Source organism: Dendrobium catenatum, unplaced genomic scaffold (assembly GCF_001605985.2).
Source record: "Dendrobium catenatum unplaced genomic scaffold, ASM160598v2 fragScaff_scaffold_631, whole genome shotgun sequence".
Taxonomy (NCBI): domain Eukaryota; kingdom Viridiplantae; phylum Streptophyta; class Magnoliopsida; order Asparagales; family Orchidaceae; genus Dendrobium; species Dendrobium catenatum.
Window position 1 is genome coordinate 43,521 of NW_021319093.1, and position 20,651 is coordinate 64,171.

The 20,651-nt window shown below is 36.1% G+C and overlaps 1 protein-coding gene across 1 annotated transcript in view; it reads left to right on the forward strand.

The window, feature by feature from the left end:
• LOC110102949 (acetyl-coenzyme A carboxylase carboxyl transferase subunit alpha, chloroplastic) overlaps positions 1-20,651 on the forward strand; it is a 37,577-nt gene that overhangs the window by 5,305 nt on the left and 11,621 nt on the right. The window contains exons 6-10 of the mRNA XM_020831472.2: positions 572-686; positions 784-938; positions 7,808-7,859; positions 7,940-8,008; positions 18,256-18,333. Of these exons, the coding sequence (XP_020687131.1) occupies positions 572-686; positions 784-938; positions 7,808-7,859; positions 7,940-8,008; positions 18,256-18,333 (469 nt within the window). The remainder of the gene's footprint in view (positions 1-571; positions 687-783; positions 939-7,807; positions 7,860-7,939; positions 8,009-18,255; positions 18,334-20,651) is intronic.

Here is a 20,651-nt window from a genome sequence, read left to right on the forward strand (position 1 = left end):
CCTTATTTTATAAGAACTTTATGATCTAGTTTTAAGTTTCTCATAGTCACAAGATCTTATGGTTAATTATCCTCCTTGATGATGAGGGAAAACTTTAGATTAAGGCTAATCATAGGCTCTAAATACTTGTGTATAGAAGTAATGATTTTAAGTTTATAAGGGAAGATGAATTAGTGATTGTGGAGAGTAGTTTGTCATCGATGAGGGGGAGAGTGGTTTCCAGAGAGAAAACGAGAAAGGGATAGAGGGATTGAGCGTGCGGTTTAAGGAGATTGTGGGAAACATGAAAGGAAGCGAAAGTCATGCCGTGTGGAGTGGGTATAATTTTTTTTTTCTTTTTTAATAATAGGTCAAAATAGATAAGCAGTTCCTTATTGACTAGAATACTTTTGGAAATCAATTTTCCTACAATGCACATGAAGTTAATTTTACAGGTTGCATGGTATCTAGGTGAGCAGTTTCCTTAAAGATTAGATTACTTCTGGAACTAAGTTTTTCCATTATGCTTTAAATTTTAACAAGTGAGTAATAGCATATGGAGCACATTTTGAAATTATTTTGTCCTGTAAAGGTATCGGAAGGCCTTGCGCATGATGAGATATGCTGACCACCATGGATTTCCTATTATAACATTTATTGATACACCTGGTGCATTTGCTGATCTCAAGTCTGAAGAACTTGGTCAAGTAAGTGGCTCTGTAGTATCCAGTGTTGATTGTACCTCACAAAATTTTCCCTCAAATATAGAACATGAGTTTATTCTGCTTTTCTACCTGCATGCAGGGAGAAGCAATAGCCCACAACCTGAGGGATATGTTTGGCTTGAAGGTCCCAATAGTCACAGTTGTTATTGGTGAAGGTGGATCTGGTGGAGCTCTTGCAATAGGTTGTGCAAATAAGCTGTTCATGTTAGAAAATGCTGTCTTTTATGTTGCCAGGTGAGCTAACAAATACAAGCACAATTTACCTAAATCTTCAGAACATCTTCATTAGGTTATGTGGCAAGCTTTAGCTATTTTAGTCTTCACCATAGTAAAATACATGATGGATTCTTGACATACATTGGTACATATATTATACAAATTTCATTTTAGAATTCGGAATAAAAAATACGTACATAACATTTACAAAGAAAATTGTATATAAAACGAAATTTACTAAAATTGAAACTAAACAGTGTAAAAATTTAGTGTTTGAAAAGAGTGTAAGATATAGAATTTAATTTAAATTAACTTTTTAATGATGCTTAAATAGTAAACTTGACATCATTAGGCCTTATAAAGTAGATTATACAATGAAAATAACTAGAAAATTATGGAGATTCAATGCAAGAAGTGAAATTAATTTATGAGCTTATTTTTATCAAAAACAAATTTCTTGTCAAATGAGAAATTTATATTATAAATAAAAAATATCTGTATAATACATAAAAATAAATGCATTCTGCTTTTGAAGTTTAAAATATGATTTTTTTTTATATAATTTTGAAACATTTTTAATATTGTCTTTCTTAATAATTTGCATTTACATATATTTTATAGGTACAATATTTGAAAGTTAAGTGTACTTTTTTGAAAGGGGAAGAAGAAGAGCTCCCCCCACACAATTTGGAGTGATCTGCATACACAACTTCGATCAATGGAAGAAGTGAACAAATTTCGTTCATCAATCAATAATAGTCTATTTTTTTCATGACCTTTTGAACGGCTATTTATAATAGATGATCTTACTGACAAATAATCAAATTCTTCCGAAGAAATGGATAAATGACCGTATTACCTTTGATAATTCAACTAAAGATAAAAAATAAACTAAACGCATAAATATAAGAATCATTTAAGTAAAATACAATGACACGTCACAATCATATTTATCCTACATCACCTTACATTTTTATTATTTCACACATAAGTATTTTAGTTTCTAAATTGAGTTACATCTCAATCATATAGCAACATGAGAACCAAATAATCTGTGCTACGTCTGTAAGCAAAATATCTCATCAAATATTCACCAACTTTAGCAAGTTGAGTTGGCATCTGACAGTTCTATAACAGATTTTGAAGCTATATCTACCCATGCTATTTTATATTGTTTTCTAATTTAGGCCTTTATATTTCATTTCTATGTTTAAAATAAGTTTGTAATATAGTTCCTTTCGAATCAGATTAAAATTTGTTGCAACTCTACATCTCATAACTTTTGAGTAATGATTCACTAAAACTTCTTTAGAATTACTTATTTCACTATGAAATTAATGAAAGTAATTTTCTTCATTAATTTCTCTATAATCTTTATCCCTTGCATCTATTTTTTTATTTTATATTTTGACATTTTTTTGCATAACGACTTGTCTGGTGACACTGAAACATATATTGTAGTTATTTTAGATCCTTGTGTACTTGTTGACCTCCAAACAAGAACTGAGGGAAAAAAAAAAGAAATAAAAAATCGCTCAAATCATTACCTCTGTTGCAAATCCCGCTCGATTCCGCCATCTACAGTGTCCTCCCATACCCTACAGTCGGCGCTGCTTCATAGCAGGTCACGCTCCTATTTCCCGCATACGTGACTTCTATTCATTCACTTAACACTTCATCTGCTCCAGCTCTCTCATTTTCCTCTCTACCAAACTTCCAACCCCACAGCTTCTCTCCATAAGCCGAACTCCTCAAGCAACCTCTGATCCACTCTACCTCAACACATCCACACTCTTTCTCTTCCAACAACCAACCCTCCATCCTCACCTGTTCACGCATGAACTCTCACACCTCCGACGCCTCCAACCCGTCCGACACTTGCGCTTGATTGCTGCCCTGAGTTGCGGCCAAACCTCTTGTTCCAGTTATTCTCAAGCCTCCCATCACGTCACGCCAACACCACTCTCATCGGCTGCCTCTTCCCTTCTGCAAACAGAGCCCCATCCAACCTCCGACTCTAGCTGACGTCCAGGACGCAGCCACATAACTCCAAGCCTCCTCACACATCTTCCCTGAGCCGCACTCGACGCCTCTTCCCTTAACTGTGTCCGACTCCAACCAGTCGCCTGCTCCGATTTCTCTTGCCGACCCAACCCTAGCCGACTCCACCAGTCTAGCTCGATCCAACCTGACGTTCTTCCTCACAACCACTACCTGGCCGAGATCTCCACCTCCAACCTTACACCAAAGCTCCGATTCAGTCACCATCCATCTGCCTGCTTGGACGCACGCGAGTCAGATCTCATTCATGCGATTGTTTTCTCCCACTTAAAATCTCAATCCACTGTAAATCAAAAGCCCAACAGCCCACTCCTTGCTCTAATCTTTCCACTCATGCATAGTTATTGGGTCAGGTGACCGGAGGCGAAAAATAAGTTCGGACATCCAATAAAAATTTGCCGCGTCACCTTGCGCTTTAGTTGCGCTTTTTGACTTGCGCTTTAGTTGCGCTTTTTGACTTGCGCTTTAGTTGCGCTTTAGTTGTGCTTTACCTGCGCTTTAGTTGCGTTAATTTTAAAATAATATTTTATTAATATCCTGACTCATCTCTGCGTTCGGTCACCTGACCCAATAATTTGCCCATGCATAGAGTCTGCGATTGAACCGGCTACTGTGCCGATTCCTTCAATTATGTCGACCTACTCAATCCATTCGACTCTCTCTTGTCGCATGGTGAAACAAAAAAAAAAAAAACATTTTGCAATTTAATTTTTTGTTATTATTTATAGTAAATTATTATTCTATATATATTAACTTGAAAGCAAGCACACCAAGCAATGATGCACACAATAATTCCTCCTACTTGCATAAAAGAATGTGCAATGAGTGCGACAACAACATTCTTGCTAGAAACACCAATCTACTTGCAAGCACACCTACACATACATCACCTTGCATACAGGTAGAAGGTGGGTTTGTAGTATAAATACTATAGTTCACCAAAAGGGCAAGGGTAACATACTTGTAAAATGTACGAGCCCTTACAAATTACTGTAAAAGACCCCTTAGTCATGTAGTAGTCCACCTACGAGCGATAACTAGCAACGTGCAACCAATACAACAAAGTCTCTTACAAACATACACAATGCAACATCTTTGCGATACAGGCCCACACCTACGAGTTATTCCAGCAAGAGACATTGAATACTATGACATCTTCACAGTCAACAACTTTTCTATATCAGTCAAATACATCAGCCCTCTGCAAGCCATGATGATCATGTATGCAGTGGTTACAAAGATGCCCTCACTGTCAATATGCAGGGAGAGATTGATGACAAATGCAAACTCCTATAAGACGCCGTAGGAGACTTGTCACGCATATAAAGTGCTATCCATGAACAAATACAGAAGACAATCATCAAATGCAAACCCCTACGGGCTATCGTAGGAGACCCATTATACATCCAATATATTGCCTACAAGAAGATGCAAGAACTATTGTAGATACGAACACCTATTGGCGTTGACGGAAGATTTTCACAATCACAACAAGCCTACGATTGCTAATTAGCAACAGACAATGGATGCTACGACACCCTTGCTGCTAGCCTCCATATATGTCAATTAAATATGCCGATCTCTTGCAAGTAAAGTCGAACGACATATAACAACTATAGGCCCCTACGAGCTATAGCAGGTGATTCGTTAGGGCACAATAATATACTTGTAGAAAGCAACAAGTTGTGAACGATAGTTTACATATACAAAGCAATGGGCAACTTGTAGTATGATGCCACTAGATCTGCAACATTCTTACAAGCGGACAGTAGGCATGTATGAACTTCTAAATAGAACCCTACATTCAAATGATAGTTGCTCGCACACCTGATCAACATCAAATATTTTAAAATGCCTCCGCACATACACTACAATATGTATACACACAAACACAAAGACATGCACATGTAATCATATACCTTCATGGGTCCCGGCGAGTGTGTTATGGGTAAACACGCAATGTCCGAGGATGTTGCGGGGGTCAAATTATAAATCAATGTTCGAGCTTGATCCTTTTATACGAGTAGATAGGAGTCGACATGGCTTGAACTATCAAATAAGTATACAGTTATGATGTCAACCGAGATGTTTGTTTTAATGTGTTTGTATTAGGCCATCGAGGCGTATAATCAAGAAAACTCACTAATAAAGGCCTAAGGCCGGCAATGAACCCGATCCTTTGTCAGCAATTAGACAGAGTCGACAAGGTTCATCAATAATTATAAAAATGCCCTCTAAATACCTGCATGGGCTCCGACGAGTGTGTTATGGGTACACACGTGACGCTGAGGATGCTGCACGGGTCAAATGATAATCCAAGTTTGAGCTTGATCCTTTTATGCGAGTAGATAAGAGTTGACACGGCTCGAACCATCGAACAAATATACAGTCATGGTGTCGACCAAGATATTTGTTTTAATACGTTCATATTTAGTCTTCAAGGCCTATAATCAGGAAAATTCATCAATAAAGGCATAAAGCATACTACGAACTCGATCATCTGTTGACAAGTTGACGAAGTCGACAATGTTCAATCCACAAATGAATTCTCCATAAATATCCCGATGATAACCGTGTTGAATGCAAAACTCAATTGGAGGGGTTAACTCCAAATACTTTAAAATTCTATCAAAATGCCCATGACAACCCAAAACTAAAAAAAAAAATCAAAATCTAAAATATTTGAAATTGAAATCAATCATAAAACGCTTAAAGAAAAACACATTCACCCTCCGTAATGGTTTGTCGAGGTGGATAAATTTAAATATCATTTTAGCTTACAAAGAGCTAATGTATGGTTGAGAATATCATAATGATTCATTCTAAAAAAGTCTCTTGCCAGCAAGGATGTGGCATGTGTCCTATAACCGGTGGTTTTGTCGCCAAATGGCATCGTAGGTAAACATTTATGATTGGGACCCTCTGAACTGGGTGGTTTGCTGTCAAATGACACCACTAAATTACAGTCATGGCCAGAGTCTGTAAGCTCTCCAATGGTACTAAATTCTTGAGATATCAATAAATCGGATATAATCGATAGGGCACAAAGCCCTTTGCTAGCTAAGGTAGATTCAAATTTGTCTCCTTAGACAAACATCCACCCTAGGTCCTTAAGGTACCCTTCAACGAAGCAACCCATGGTTGCCGACAAGGATCCTTTTGTTAGGTTGGGTCGACTACCTCCTCTGACTAAATAGACCAGGAACCACGATGGCTTGGGACGACGAAACCATATGATCTTGATTGGGCTCATCATCAGTCCCCCCACCATCCGCTTTAAGTACGAGGTGGTGAAATTTTCAATTTTAATTCAAATCTTTAAATACATAAACTCATGCTGCTACGATATGTCAAATACACGTATCTCTACGTAATTGATTGATGACTAGCCTTAATCGAAAATTCTCTCATTATCGGGAGAGATAATTAACTATGGGGCTTGCGCCTATAGGAAACTAGAACTCAGATCATAAAGTCCTCACAAAATGAGGGCGAAATATCTGGGTAGTGTCTTATTTCAAACCCAATCCGCCTTCTGAAAATTTACTTTGGAATCTAATCCGTAAAAACTCCCCTGATGTAGGGGAGGCTGGGGCATGAATTTTCGGAGCCCACAGTGCTATGAATAAATTTTTTTGTTATCTATATTAATTATAATGTTGCTACTTTTAGATGCAGTATGCGAAAGAGTTTGAGATTGTGTACTTCCAATAAGGAAAATTCTTAGGGTATGTATGGAATCTATTAGGAACATGAGTTTCCAATACTTATTCAAGATCCTAAGTTGAAAAACATATTCAATGGATAAAATAATTTAAGCTTTCATTTTTCGACAATATCGTTCTTTAAACCAATCCGAGCTTAGAAAGTATTGTTTTGAGACCTTGCACTGTCTTAGAACGAATTAATAACTCTTTAAATTTATTCATATGTTTAGTATTTTTTCTTGATTTAAAACATTACAAAGATCAAGTATATTATGATGATATGATAATGGACAATACTTTTCTGTAAGTTATTATTTTTTGCTTTCCAGGTTAACGTAGGTTCTCTTGGAAGTATTTCCAATAATTTTTCCAGTTATTCAATATTTTTTATCTTGTCAGACTTATTTTAATTTATCAAATCTAACTTTTTCTCATCAGGTATAGTTTTTCATTTAAAAAATTTATCCATATCCATAACCAATAAGAAAAAGTCTTACCATCCATCCTCACATCTAATGTAGATACTTAAGCTTTTTTTTTGTTCATAGTGATTTCATCTTCAACATCATGCATTTATTGCATATTATTTTCACATGCCTCATTATTATAAACTTTATAAGATCTATTATTCGGAATATTTTTACCACATTTATATTGACATGTTTCAGAGCATAGAAACTGGAAAACAACCGAAGTCATGGAAATAGAATCCAAGACTAAAATCAAGCCGCGGAAACTCATTTATCATAGGCATATCAACACCTATAAACAAATATAAATACTTGTTCAGATGAATACTATTGAGAATTCAAAAAAGAAAATTCAAATTTAAAATTAAAATTGATTGATGTGACCCTCATTTTTAGTTTCTCATCGCCCTTTCATTTTTTCTTTTTTTTTTTTTTCTTTTTATATCTTGTGGGAAGATCATGTTTGGATAAGTGTGTATCCATATGCTTTTTCTTAGATGTTGGCTTTGTAATCATTCTGTTTTACAATTACAAATAATGACCCTTGCTATTCATGGAAAAATTATCTGTATATCCTTCCCAGGTGATTTATGTTGGCTTTCACATTTCATTCACCCTTTATTTTGTTTTTGTTTTTTTTTAAATTTAGCCCTGAGGCATGTGCAGCAATCTTGTGGAAAACTTCACAAGCTGCTCCAAAGGTATGCTGATTTTGTTTGCAGACATGCTGTTAATATTCAGTAGAATTTTAGTTAACAATGTTTGTTTCATCATATTGAAGGCAGCTGAGAAACTGAAGATCACAGCAACGGAATTGTGTAAGCTCAAAATCGCAGATGGGATTATTCCAGTATGTTTTTTTTTAATTTTTTGGCGATTTCACATTTTATTTGCTTGGTAGTATTCGAATAATATGAATGCATCTATATTATCTTGTAGAGAAACCATACGATTTTAAGATCGGGGCTTCTTGTGAGTAGGTTTGTTAGTTTGGCTTGAAGATTCATTGAAAATGAGATCAATTTTTTTCTTAAATTGAACTCAGATTGTAGTCAACATGTTGACTTATGAGTCAACTTTGATTTGGATAAATTTGAATTGATCCAAAATTGGATTATTGAACAAGCTTAAGATTGGAATGAAAAGAATTTAATTGTATGTGTGCATATACACATTTATATATATGTATTTAGATTTGAGTGAATGTGTATATATATCTATGCATTTATATGTATGAATCTATTTATCTTTGAGTGCATGTATGTATATTGGACTAAGAATTTTCTTTCGAAGCTAAAATATTTAATCGAGTTCAGATTGACTTTTGTCTTGAATCATACTCGGTTCAAAGTTATTGAGCTATGTTTGGTTTGAATTGAGATAATATTGAGCTAACTTGTAAATAGACTCGGTTTGAAATTTGATCCAATGACTTCAAGCCGATCTTCAACAGAGATTGACTTATTAGCAACCTTATAACAATAACAAAAACGACATCAAACATTTATTCCATTAGGGGTCGGCAACATGAATCCTTTTTTTTCATTGTGTCATGTTAAGAGTCAAATTCGCATTTAAACTTATTAAAAAATATCATTTCTAATACTTTATAACCAAGTATTTTTTGGTCTACATCTACCTTTCTTAACATATGCCAAATCTAATACATATATATAAAAACCTTACTTATAAGTTTTCCAAAAATGTGATTTGTATTCAATTTAAATCTAAATTCTTTTGATCTCTAATAGCTTATTAAAACCCAAATTCCATCCCTTGAGAGCCTCCTTGATGTGTAAGAGAAGAATTGGTAGTAGTTTTCCTGGGATAGTTATTTTAAGCGGATTTCTTTTTTAATATTTAGACAAGGCTTTAATTAGATTTCAAGACTTCCAGTGGCCGTAAGTCTCTATAATTAATTTCAAATGCTCGCAGGAGAGCACTAACAATTAAAAAGATTGCTCAGATGTCTTGCGAAGATTGTTCAAAACATGTCAATCAAAAGTCAAAATCATCAAAACGACGTCCGTTCGTAAAACAGACAGTGTCGGTGCCTTCGAGACAAGTAAAACAATGGGTCAAATTTCAAAATAGACCCCCGACTATTTATATATAATAAAGTTAGTCCAAGAGTATAATGTTGCTCCAATTTAGTCCATTGACTATACAAAATTGATCTAAAATGATTCCATTGGGTCTAAATTGGGATCAATCGTATAAAATTGAGAGACTTGATCAAGATCAATTTTATATCACAATTACAACATGAGGAACTATTTTGAATCAATTTTTGTATAGTCAAGGGATTAATTAGGGCAACAGAATACTTTGGGACTAAAATTGCCATGCACGAATAGTCTAGGAATTATAGTGAGATTTTTCTATTAAAACAAATACGATCGACACACATATTAATTGGAGGTTTTTATTAGCAAAAATTAAAATTTATGTACGCAAAACGAGGATGAAGCACAAGCGATGAAAGTTTAGCAAGCAGATCAATGCACGGTTAATATAAAAAGATATTTTTATTATTTTAAATTCAAATATATATATATATATATATATATATTAATTCTCCATTATGAAATTCACTTCTTGACAACAACTTATAGAAGTTGTTTGATTTGAGGAAAAGTGAATACAATGTAGATCAAATGCATTATTTTTATTTTACTTTTGGTATTTGGCTGGACATAAAGTAAAGTAAAATAAAATCTTTATGTATTCAAACCCCCATTTAGACATGTCAATTTCGGGTCACGGGTCGGGTTCGGGTCGAACCTGAAACTGACCCGGTACTATTCGGGTTTGGGTCGACCCGACCCGTTTTTGCAAACGGGTCAATTTTCTGGACCAAGAAAGGAGTCAATATGCTTATATTCAAATCATTAAAGATATGTATGCAGGAGCTATTACTTGTGTTCAAACACAAGGTGGTTTGACCAAGTATTTACCTATTTAGGTTGGATTACATCAAGGATCAGGCTTAAACCCATATCTTTTTGCTTTAGTCATTGGTGTTCTCACTAAACATTTGCAAGAGGATGTACCATTGTGTATGCTTTTTGCTAATGGTGTTCTTCTTGTTGATAAGACTAGAGAGGGAGTTGAAGGTAAACTTGAATTATGAAGGTCAACTTTAGAGTCTAAAGGTTTTCGCTTGAGTAGATCTAAAACTGAATATATGGAGTGTAATTTTAGTGGAAATAGACCTAGTGAGGGGATTGTGACTTTGGGCGATCAAGTCATTAATAAGAGTACACATTTTAGATATCTTGGATCTATGGTTCAAAGTGACGGTGAAATTGATGGGGATATTATCAGCAGAATTCAAGTTGGATGGTTGAAGTGGAGGAATGCATCAGGCTTATTGTGCAATAGAAAAGTCCGCCTCAAACTTAAGAGAAAATTCTATAAGATGGTGGTGAGACCTGCAATGCTTTATGGTGCCGAATGTTGGCCATTAAAAGAGAAGCATAATACTAAGTTAAGTGTTGCAGAGATGAGGATGCTTAGGTGGATGAGTGACTTGACCCTTAGAGATAGGATACGAAATGAGCATATACGTGAAAAGGTTGGAGTAGCTCCAGTGGAAGATAAGATTAAAGAGAGTCGCCTTAGATGGTTTGGTCACATTAAACGGAGGCCTTTCGATGACCCGGTTAGAAAAGTTGAGGTATTAGATTTGGCTTATGTTAAGAAAGGTAGAGGTAGACCTAAAAGACTTGGTTAGAAAATATTAGAAATGGTCTTTCTTTATTAGATTTAGATGAGAATTTGACTTTTAATTAGACACAATGACGAAAAAGGATTCATGTAGCCGGACCCACGTAGTGGGACAAAGGCTTGATGTTGTTGGTTGTATCCTCCATTTTCTCTCTCTAGGCTCTCCATTTTCTATCTCTAGCCTAGAGAGAGAAAATTTTCACTCTCTTTCTTAAATATCTTCCTCTTCATCCCAAACACTCCTCTTCTCCACCATTCTTCTATATATCCCTTCCTAAAGAGAGAAAAAAATTTCTCTTTCTCTCTCCAAAATTGGAAAGAGAGGGTTTTTCTCTCTCTAAATCTCACCCCCCATTTCCTTACACCTAAACCCCTCTCCATGCAAATTCCCATCAAACCCCTTCTTTCCCTTTCTTTCTCTCTCTAGGAGGAGAGCTCTCTCTCTAGCCTTTGTTTTAACTAAAAAAAACATATATGATTAATTAAATGGCATAAATGACAACAAAAAATATTATATTATGCATCACAGGTTTTCCTTCATCGCCGCCATTCGTCGTCCTTGCCTTGATCGCCGTGCACCCAAGGTATAAATCCTACATTAGCATTGTAAATTTCAATGCATGAAATAAGTACTCGTAACTGCTTTTGTTTGTGAGCGAAGAAACATAAGTACCCATGACCGCTTTTGTTGGCGAGCGGGGAAATTCGTATGCATAAAACTTAAGTACCCGTCACCACTTTCGTTAGCGAGCGAAGAAATTTATTATATATGAAATGAAAGTTAAGTACTCGTTACTGCTTTTCTTAACAAGCGAGAAAATATATTTTAAACATGTACTTGAAGACCCCATGATCGCTTTTGTTAGCGAGCGGAGAACGAGACTGCGACCACGGTGTCATTTGATACCTACCGTGACTGTCTTTCTTGGCAGGTGGAAAGGTTTTACATAGCCCGATGCAGCCCCTATACGAGGACGACGTCGGTGTGCTGCCAAATTTTTTAACAAAACCAATGATTTAGAAAATTTCAAAGAGATTAAAATTCACCTAAAGTTTTAAATCAACAAAAAAATAAAACATACGACACCCTAGGCTCCCGACATTGAAAATTAAAGATAAAAGAAATCCAAATCATTGTGAAATGCAACATACAATGAATCTTTAAGGGAATTAATTGTTCGCCAATAGGTATGAATCAAACTTCTTCTTCCTAGCTCATGACTTACACACACCTAAGTCTCCAACCAAAGCTTTTTACATATATGGAATGTGAATGAATGAGCTAAGCCTCCCATCCTATTTATAACATTGAATTCGAATTATTCGTGGGCCTTGCCAACCTAGGATCCCCTTGCTAAAAGACAAAGAAGGTATATCTGCGGGCCCCATTGGCTTAGGATCCTAAGATGTCGATTCTTGGCTTTAGCCTTGGATTCCTAGAGTATTCACCAGCATGTGAAATACGAGCGTAAATACACCTGAATATGAATAGTAATTATCTTAAAAAGAAAAAGGTAAAAGTTAAAAAAAATTATTTACCTTTTTAACAAAATGCATTTACATTAATTGTAAACATGTAAGAAAACCCTTGTATATCCCCGATAATTTTCTAGTTAAACGCTTCGTAATAAAATGAGGATCGTTGGTCACATTGCAAGTCACGGGTGCTCTAAGTAACGTGCATGCCAGCTGTTAAAGTTAGGCTGCTCGTACATCCCGTGAACATGTCTTCAAAAAGAAACAAAATAACGCACTTTTATGTGTCACGGGTTGTACGACCCCTAATTAAAGTATGCATATAACGTCAAATCACTGAAAAAATGTGTCTCCTACGAGCAGAAGAATTTAATAGGTGATAACAAACAATAAATAAATGCAATTGTTTGCGGGGTATTAGGAGACCTGTCATTTATGCAGAATGTCATATACGCACATAATTTTATATGAGTACAACGAATGTGAGCACTTACGATCTGCTGAAGAAGACTCGTCATACACCCAATGTATTGATGACACGCAAAATGTCAAATGACTACAACGAATGAAAATCCCTACGAGCTATCATAGAAAATTCATTGTATACCAGTATGTCAACCACAAGAAAAGTGTAGAATAATACAACAAATACAAATGTTTGTGGCCGGCGCTAGAAGATTTTAATGTAAAGCAACTCGGCCACAAACAAGGGCATCCTGTCTGTGGTGGATATAATTATCTATAAGTATTAGCAGAAGATTCATTAGTGCACTACAATCCACCTGCAGAAAGCAACAAGTAGTGCACGACAGTCAATCTGTTCAAAACGCGCAAATATGGAGGGTCTATGCCAAACACGAGCTTCTGTGAGTAACTGTAGAATATCCGTTGAATTTCCAAAAATGCCCCCGCACATGCACCATAGTTTGTATACACATATGTACATAAGGGGCAAGCACAATCATAAACCCGCATGGGCTCCAACGAGCGTGTTATAGATATACACGTGACACCTAGGGATGCTACGCGAGCTAAATGATGAATCTAAGTTCGAACCGATTCTTCTCGACACAGTTCGAACCATTAAATAAATATGCGGTCACGGGATTGACCGGGATATTTATTTTATACATTCATATTAGGCCTTTAAGGCCCTTTATAAGAAATATTCATCGATAAAATCATTCATCCGCATGGGCCTTGTCGAGCATGTTATTAGTATACACGTGATGCTTAAGGATGCTACGGGGTCAAATGGTGAGTCTAAGTCCGAACCCGATCCTTCTATATGGGTAGATAGGAGTCGACACAGTTCGACAATTAAATAACTATGCAGCCGCAAGGACGGTCGGGATATTTATTTTATACATTTATTTTAGGTCTTCAATAAAGAAGACTCACTAACAAAGGTCCGAAACCTACAAAACCCAATCCACTATCAACAAGTTGATAGGTTCGACAGGGTTTAATCAATGAAAATGACTCTACAGACACCCCGATGACGGCCGTGTTGAATGCAGATCTCAACCGGAGGAGTTAATTTCAAATATTTCAAAATGCCCACAAAATTCAAATATTTTGAAGTGACTTCAAAGTCACCCCGATGATGGCCGTGTTGAATGTCTATCTCAATCGGAAGGGTTCATAAATGCTTTCAAATGCCTTCTAAATGCCACCCAAACTCTAAAACTCCACATAAATTTCCAAAATCTCAAAACTCTAAGATATTTAAAAAATGAAAATTAACCATCAAACCACTTAAAGCAAAATTCATCCGTCCTCCGCAACAGTTTGCCGTGGTAGGCAAATTGAAATTTACTTCAGCTCACAAAAAGCTAATGTCTAGTCAAAAATATCATTATGATCAATTCTCAAATAATCTCCAGCCAATAAGGACGTGGTACGTGTCCTCTGACTGGCTGTTTTGCCGCCAAATGGCACCGCATGATAAACGATTATGACTCGGGGCCCTCTGAACCGAGTGGTTTTGCCGTCAAATGGCACCACGAAATACTGGTTATGGTTAGAGCCAATACGTTCCTTAGTGGCATCAATTCTTTGAGATATGATTCAATAGGATATGATTGATCGGGCACAAAGCCCTCTGTTAGTTAAGGTGGATTCAAATTTGTCCCCTTTGACAAACATCCACTCCAGGTCTACAAGATCCCCTTTGACGAAACAACTCATGGTTGCTGACAAGGATCCTTTTGTCAGGTTGGGTCGATTACCTCCTCTGACTAAGTAGACCAGGGACCACGATGGCCGGGGATGATGGAACTATGGGATCTTGATCGGGTCCATCATCCATTCTCCCTCTATCTGCTTTAAGTACAAAGTGGTGAAATTTCTATTTTAAATATCAAAATTTTCAAATTCCCAACTTCAAACCTAATTCCCTAATCCAAACCCATGCTGCTACTATATGCCAGATAACACGTATTCTCTACAAATCTGATTGACAACTAGCCTTAATCGAAAGTTCTATCGTTATCGGGAGGGGTAATTAACTATAGGGGCTTGCGCCTATAGGAAACCAGAACTCGGATCATAAAGTCCTCGCAAAATGAGGGCGAAATCTCTAGGTAGTGTCTTATATACAAACCCATATGCCTTCCAAAATTTACCCCGGAATTTAATTTCGTTAATACTCCGCCAAAAAGAAAAGCACTAGTGGGCGGAGGCTGGGGCCGAATTTTCGGAACCCACGGTGATGCATTCACGAGACTTGGGAAAGCAGATGGAATGATGTTTGCTAATATAATCTTGGTAGTAGTAATAGGGAACCCTTGTTTTTAAATTACAAATGGAATAAATTTTCTTCTTGTGGTTGACATCCTTACTAAACCCATTCTTTCCACAATTAAATTGATTTGTTGTGATGTCCTAGCACATATGCTTCGCTGCACTTTGCACCTAAGATAGTGACGCTTACATATAGTAAGGCATACATGCAAGATTGTGCACTTGGTGTATTTTATTTGTTTGTTATGATTAGCTGGCACGATATGACATTATTGACTTACTGCAACAAAATATTCTATTATTGTGATCTATAATAGTTTATTATTACATTAGCCTATTTCATGTACTCATAGAGAAAAGGATGCATTGGTCCCTTTACTCTTACTAAAGGATCAGAATAGTCTCTGACTATATAAAAGTTCTAATTTGATCCCGTAACTTTTTCAAGAGGAATCAAAATAGTACCACCGTTAATTTTAAACGGAAAAAATTAATAATTTAATGGTAAAAATATTTAATGTCTTAATGTCACGTATGGTGGGAAAGTATTTATGGAATGCAAACTTGTTTATCAGGAAAACTGATACTTGCACCTCATCGAACCCCAACAATCAAGACAGCTTGGAAATTAAGGAGCAGTTTTACCCTTCCCATTGTGCACGCCATATTCAAGTAGTGTCGAACCCCATCACCCGTGATTTTAGCTTGGAGATAAACGCAAATGAGCAGTCTTCACATCACGCATGAGTTGCCATGCAATTCCTTCAACCATTAAGTTGAAGTAGTGTCAGAATTCTTTGCACGGCAGTCGAGAGGGAGATGTGTGATGACAGATATTTAGGGAGAGACCATAACTAGGAGATTGTCGAGGGAATGCGCCTCGTCTATGTTCTTCACACTAGCTATGATTCATTTATGTTCTTCGCAGTACAACAATGATTCAGTTAGGAGACGAGTGAAGAATTGCAGCTTTCCATTTTCCCATGGAGTTGACGTCCTTCGGCTTAAGCAAAATGTCTTCGTGCATCCAGCCCCCACTAGCTCAGTCAAAGTTCAGTCGAGCAACCAATGTGAGTATTAGATATAGATGATGAGGCCCACAATATTTGAGAATCCCAATCCACAAAGTAACAAAGAAATAACAAATCTTCTCCCTATTAAAAAGATAAGGGATTTAATATGCATATCAACGAATTAAAAGGCCATCAAATGAAGTCAAATCTTTCACAAGTTTATAGAAGCATCACATTTAGACATCAACACTTTACAATAAATTAAGACACTACACTCTAAAGAAAATGTAGCGAAGACAATTGAACAAAACAATAATGCTCCTCTTTACAAAAACCAATTAAAATGTATTGGATGAGGACAAATTCATCATCTTAAAAAATTCACCATAACAGCGGACGATCTCAATTCACTCCCGCTTATATATGAAAGTACATGTTGGAAAAGACAAAATATAATTACTTGAAAATTGTATTTACTAAATAATTTAATTAAGAAAATCCCAAAACTTCCCCTATTTTAACACCTTTTAACTCCAATATTTGTTAGTTTGGATGACTTGATCATTTAGGTCACTCTTTAAAGAGTTAAATGGCCAAAATGACATGTTAATATTGTCGGGGGATCATTTTGGTCTTCATAAAGAATTAGGGGATCATTTTGATCCTTTTCTCTATAGTCATATAATTAACTTGAAATCTTGTAACGATGTACTAGCCTTCTTTTTCATTTATGTTTTTTTTTTTAAAATGCTTTAACTTTAGAAGCATCCAATCGTTGATTGAAACAGACATGCAATAGTGGAAGAATGGGATACTGTAATTCTACTTGATCATTATCTGCACATTTCTTTGAACCTTGGTAAAATTGGCGGCTATAAACTTAATGTGCTAAGAATAATTTGAACTATGATAATTACTATATGGTGATGATAACCAAAATAAACTTTGGTAGTCACTTTACCGTGAGGATAACCACAATTATTGGCCGGTAAAATCTAGCTGAATGCTCTACTTTATGCAAGGTTTACCTTTTTCATCCATCCTCAATTAAATTTTTAATCCCTCAGCTAAACCCTATTCAGAGGGTAAACATGCTCCCACTGCCTTCCTTTATGTTAGACTCTCCACTCCACTCCACGTGTACCACTTTAAGTTCATCAAGTTAACTATTTTAAGTTCATTAAGTTCTCCATTGGCTTGCACATTATGCTACGAACTGCTCAACTTAAAATAAAAGCTTTCTTGAGGTAGCAATAGTGTCAATTGGGCTGTTCTAATGTATTGCCAGGTAGTAAGGAAGCTCGGAAAATGTTGATATTTAGATGGCTGTATATCATGATCATAACCATAATCAGTTTCTCTTGTATAAATGTTGTTCTTTTTTAATCCTTTTAACAGCTTTGTGTTTCCTTTCTTGCCCGTTATTTATGTCAAGTGTGGCATGTCCTTCTTAGCCTTCATATTGATTTTAGTTCTCTACCTTTCTTGTGCTTTATAATCTTTCTTTTGTATACACATAGAGGACTGAAGAAGCACTAGTTTGGTAAAGAAGCCACTGAATTAATTTGGAAGGATGATTAGCACATTAGATATTGCTTGGTTAGCTTTGGGTTAAGATGAACGGATAAAAATAACTAGCACCAAATGCAACTCGTAACATGAATCAACACTTGGGACGATAATGATGTTGATGACAACAAAGACATGTGGGCTCCGAAAATTCAGCCCCGGCCTCCGCTCGCTTTTCTTATTCGGCGAGGGAGTTTTAACGAACTAAGTTCCGGGGTAAATTTTGGAAGGCAGATGGGTTTGTAGATAAGACACTACCCAGAGATTTCGCCCTCATTTTGCGTTTTGGTTCATGCATAGAGGTCAACAAGACAGAACTTGAATAAAGCTGCACCATAAATCCTTCAATCTTTTATTCTAAGAACAACCTCTTGTAAAGGCATTAGACCATGAAGTTCATGGTGTCTTCTCGCATTATTAACCTTTCTTTTCTTTATAAACTTCCTGGTGTCTTTTTCTTCTTTGATTTTTGTTTCCTTTGTCTGTATGTTCAAAGTGGATAATACAATGAAAGATTATGTTTTTTGGCAGCTTTTTTTATTTCTGATGGTTGTATGGATCACAGGAACCCCTTGGTGGTGCACACACTGATCCAACTTGGACTTCACAACAAATTAAAGTTGCAGTTACAAGAGCCATGAAGGTGCACATTCATATATAACTTTCATTTATGGAATATAGAATCAGTTAGGCTTGTTGATTCAGAAGATTTATCAGTCAAGGTCTTTTAGTCTTCTTTTTTCGTTGTCATTATATACTATTAGTCAGCTTCTTGGGTTTAATGAACGTAGATCTATGATATTGCTTATATTTAACTTCTTTTATGTAATCTATGTACACCTGAAATTCATTTCATGGTTACAAAATAGATATACGAGAATAAACTCACGAGTGGTGATGTGTAACATCAGAATTGTTAGCTGCTTAATTTTGTCCTAGGAAGGTGGGGAAAAAGAAATGAACTTGAAAGAAATTGTGGCTTCATAATGAATATATAAATGTACTTTGAAAGATTTTGAATGTCCTTATTCATTTCTTCCATAATTTCCATTTTCAATATATCATATAACCTTGTTAGAGATTTGCAGTTAGATTTAATCTTACTCTAATTGTCTAGTTACTTTCCAGAAAAACAAAATTGCACTTTGGATTAATTCCTGTTATTTTTCAATAAAATTCAAAGTTGAAAAAAGTCTAATTCATGATTTCATTTTATGTCCCTTTATTTATTTCAAGTGGGCTACTCTAATCCTGATTGATTTTTGATGTGGAACTGAATTAATGCAATACATTCTGTGAATCAGTTTTTCATTTCTAATTTATGAAATTAATATCACGGGCATTGTTGGGTTTAACATAATTCTCTTCTTGCATCTCTAAATCAAATAATATTTGAATTAGATTGCATCCACTATTTGTCAAGGCGATTGAATTTTCCTTGATTTGATATTGAAGTATTACTACCTGCACTATATTTGAATTATTTAAGTGTGCCTTCTTCATAGGCGGTATGACAACTAGCAAGCTTTGGGTTTGATTCCCGTCTTTCCTTATAAGATTTAACTTTTGTTAGAAATAAGCCATTTTTAAAGGGCAACAATTGGATTGATTACGTTTGATTCTTTCTCTTGCATCAGTATCATAGATACTAAGGAATGTAAGAGTGGCTATCGACATTGAAAGTGTACCTTCATTGTTGAACTTTATCATATTGCAACTTCAGTCATTTTAAAATAGTTAAATAAAGTTACCTATCCATGCTTCTGCAAGTTAGTGTAATTTATATTTCTTTTTTTTTAAAAAAGATGTAGTTTATGACAATATTTTGAAGTCAAATGTATTATTTCATTTGATTACGTCCTTGCTTAGACAGTACATGTCTCACAAGTCACAACTTTGAAGCTTGTGTGCAGAAATCATCTAAAGCTGATTGTGATTCTAAAGGAATGTTGTTCATAGTAATCACTCACTTCTTGTATGCACACAAACAGGTTAATCGGCGAGTCTGACCTAGAGAATGTTTCCCAGGAAAACACTCCAATTCACAAGTCGGTAAAAAAATTTTAAGGTTCAAGAGAAGAATGAAAATGACTCAACATAGTATTTTCCTAAGGTTTTCAAAGAGTTGTAGTGAATTTAAGCTTTTTTAGCTTTCCTCTTGTGGGCTCCGAAAATTCGGCCTCGGCCTCCCCGTCGCGGTTGATTTGTTTTTTTTTATTCGGCGAGGGAGTTTTAACAGAATTAAGTTCCGAGGTAAATTTTGGAAGGCAGATGGATTTGTAGATAAGACACTACCCAGAGATTTCGCCCTCATTGTGCGAGGACTTTATGATCTGAGTTCTAGTTTCCTATAAGCGCAAACCCCTATAGTTAATTACCCCTCTCGATCACGAGAGAGAACTTTCGATTAAGGCTAGTCATCAATTAGGTACATAGAGATACATGTTATCTGGCATATAGTAGCAACATTGATTCGGGTATTGATGAGTTTGGAGATTTGAAAATTTTGATATTTAAAATTGAAAATTGCACCATCTTGCACTTAAAGTGGATGGTGGGGAAATGGATGATAGACCCGATCAAGATCCCATGGTTCCGTCGTCCCGGACCATCGTGGTCCCTGGTCTACTTAGTCAGAGGAGGTAGTTGACCTAACCTGACAGAAGGATCCTTGTCGGTAGCCATGGGTTGCTTCGTCCAAGGGAACCTGTTAGACCTGGGTTGAATGTTTGTCTAAAGGGACAAATTTGAATCCACCTTAGCTAACAGAGGGCTTTGTGCCCTATCGCTCATATCCTATTGATTCATACTCAAGGATTTGATGCCAATAAGGAACGTATTGGCTTTGGCCATAACCAGTATTTCGTGGTGCCATTTGGCGGCAAAACTACTCGGTTCAGAGGGCCCTGGGTCGTCATAACCGTTTATCCTGCGGTGCCATTTGGCGGCAAAACCGTCGGT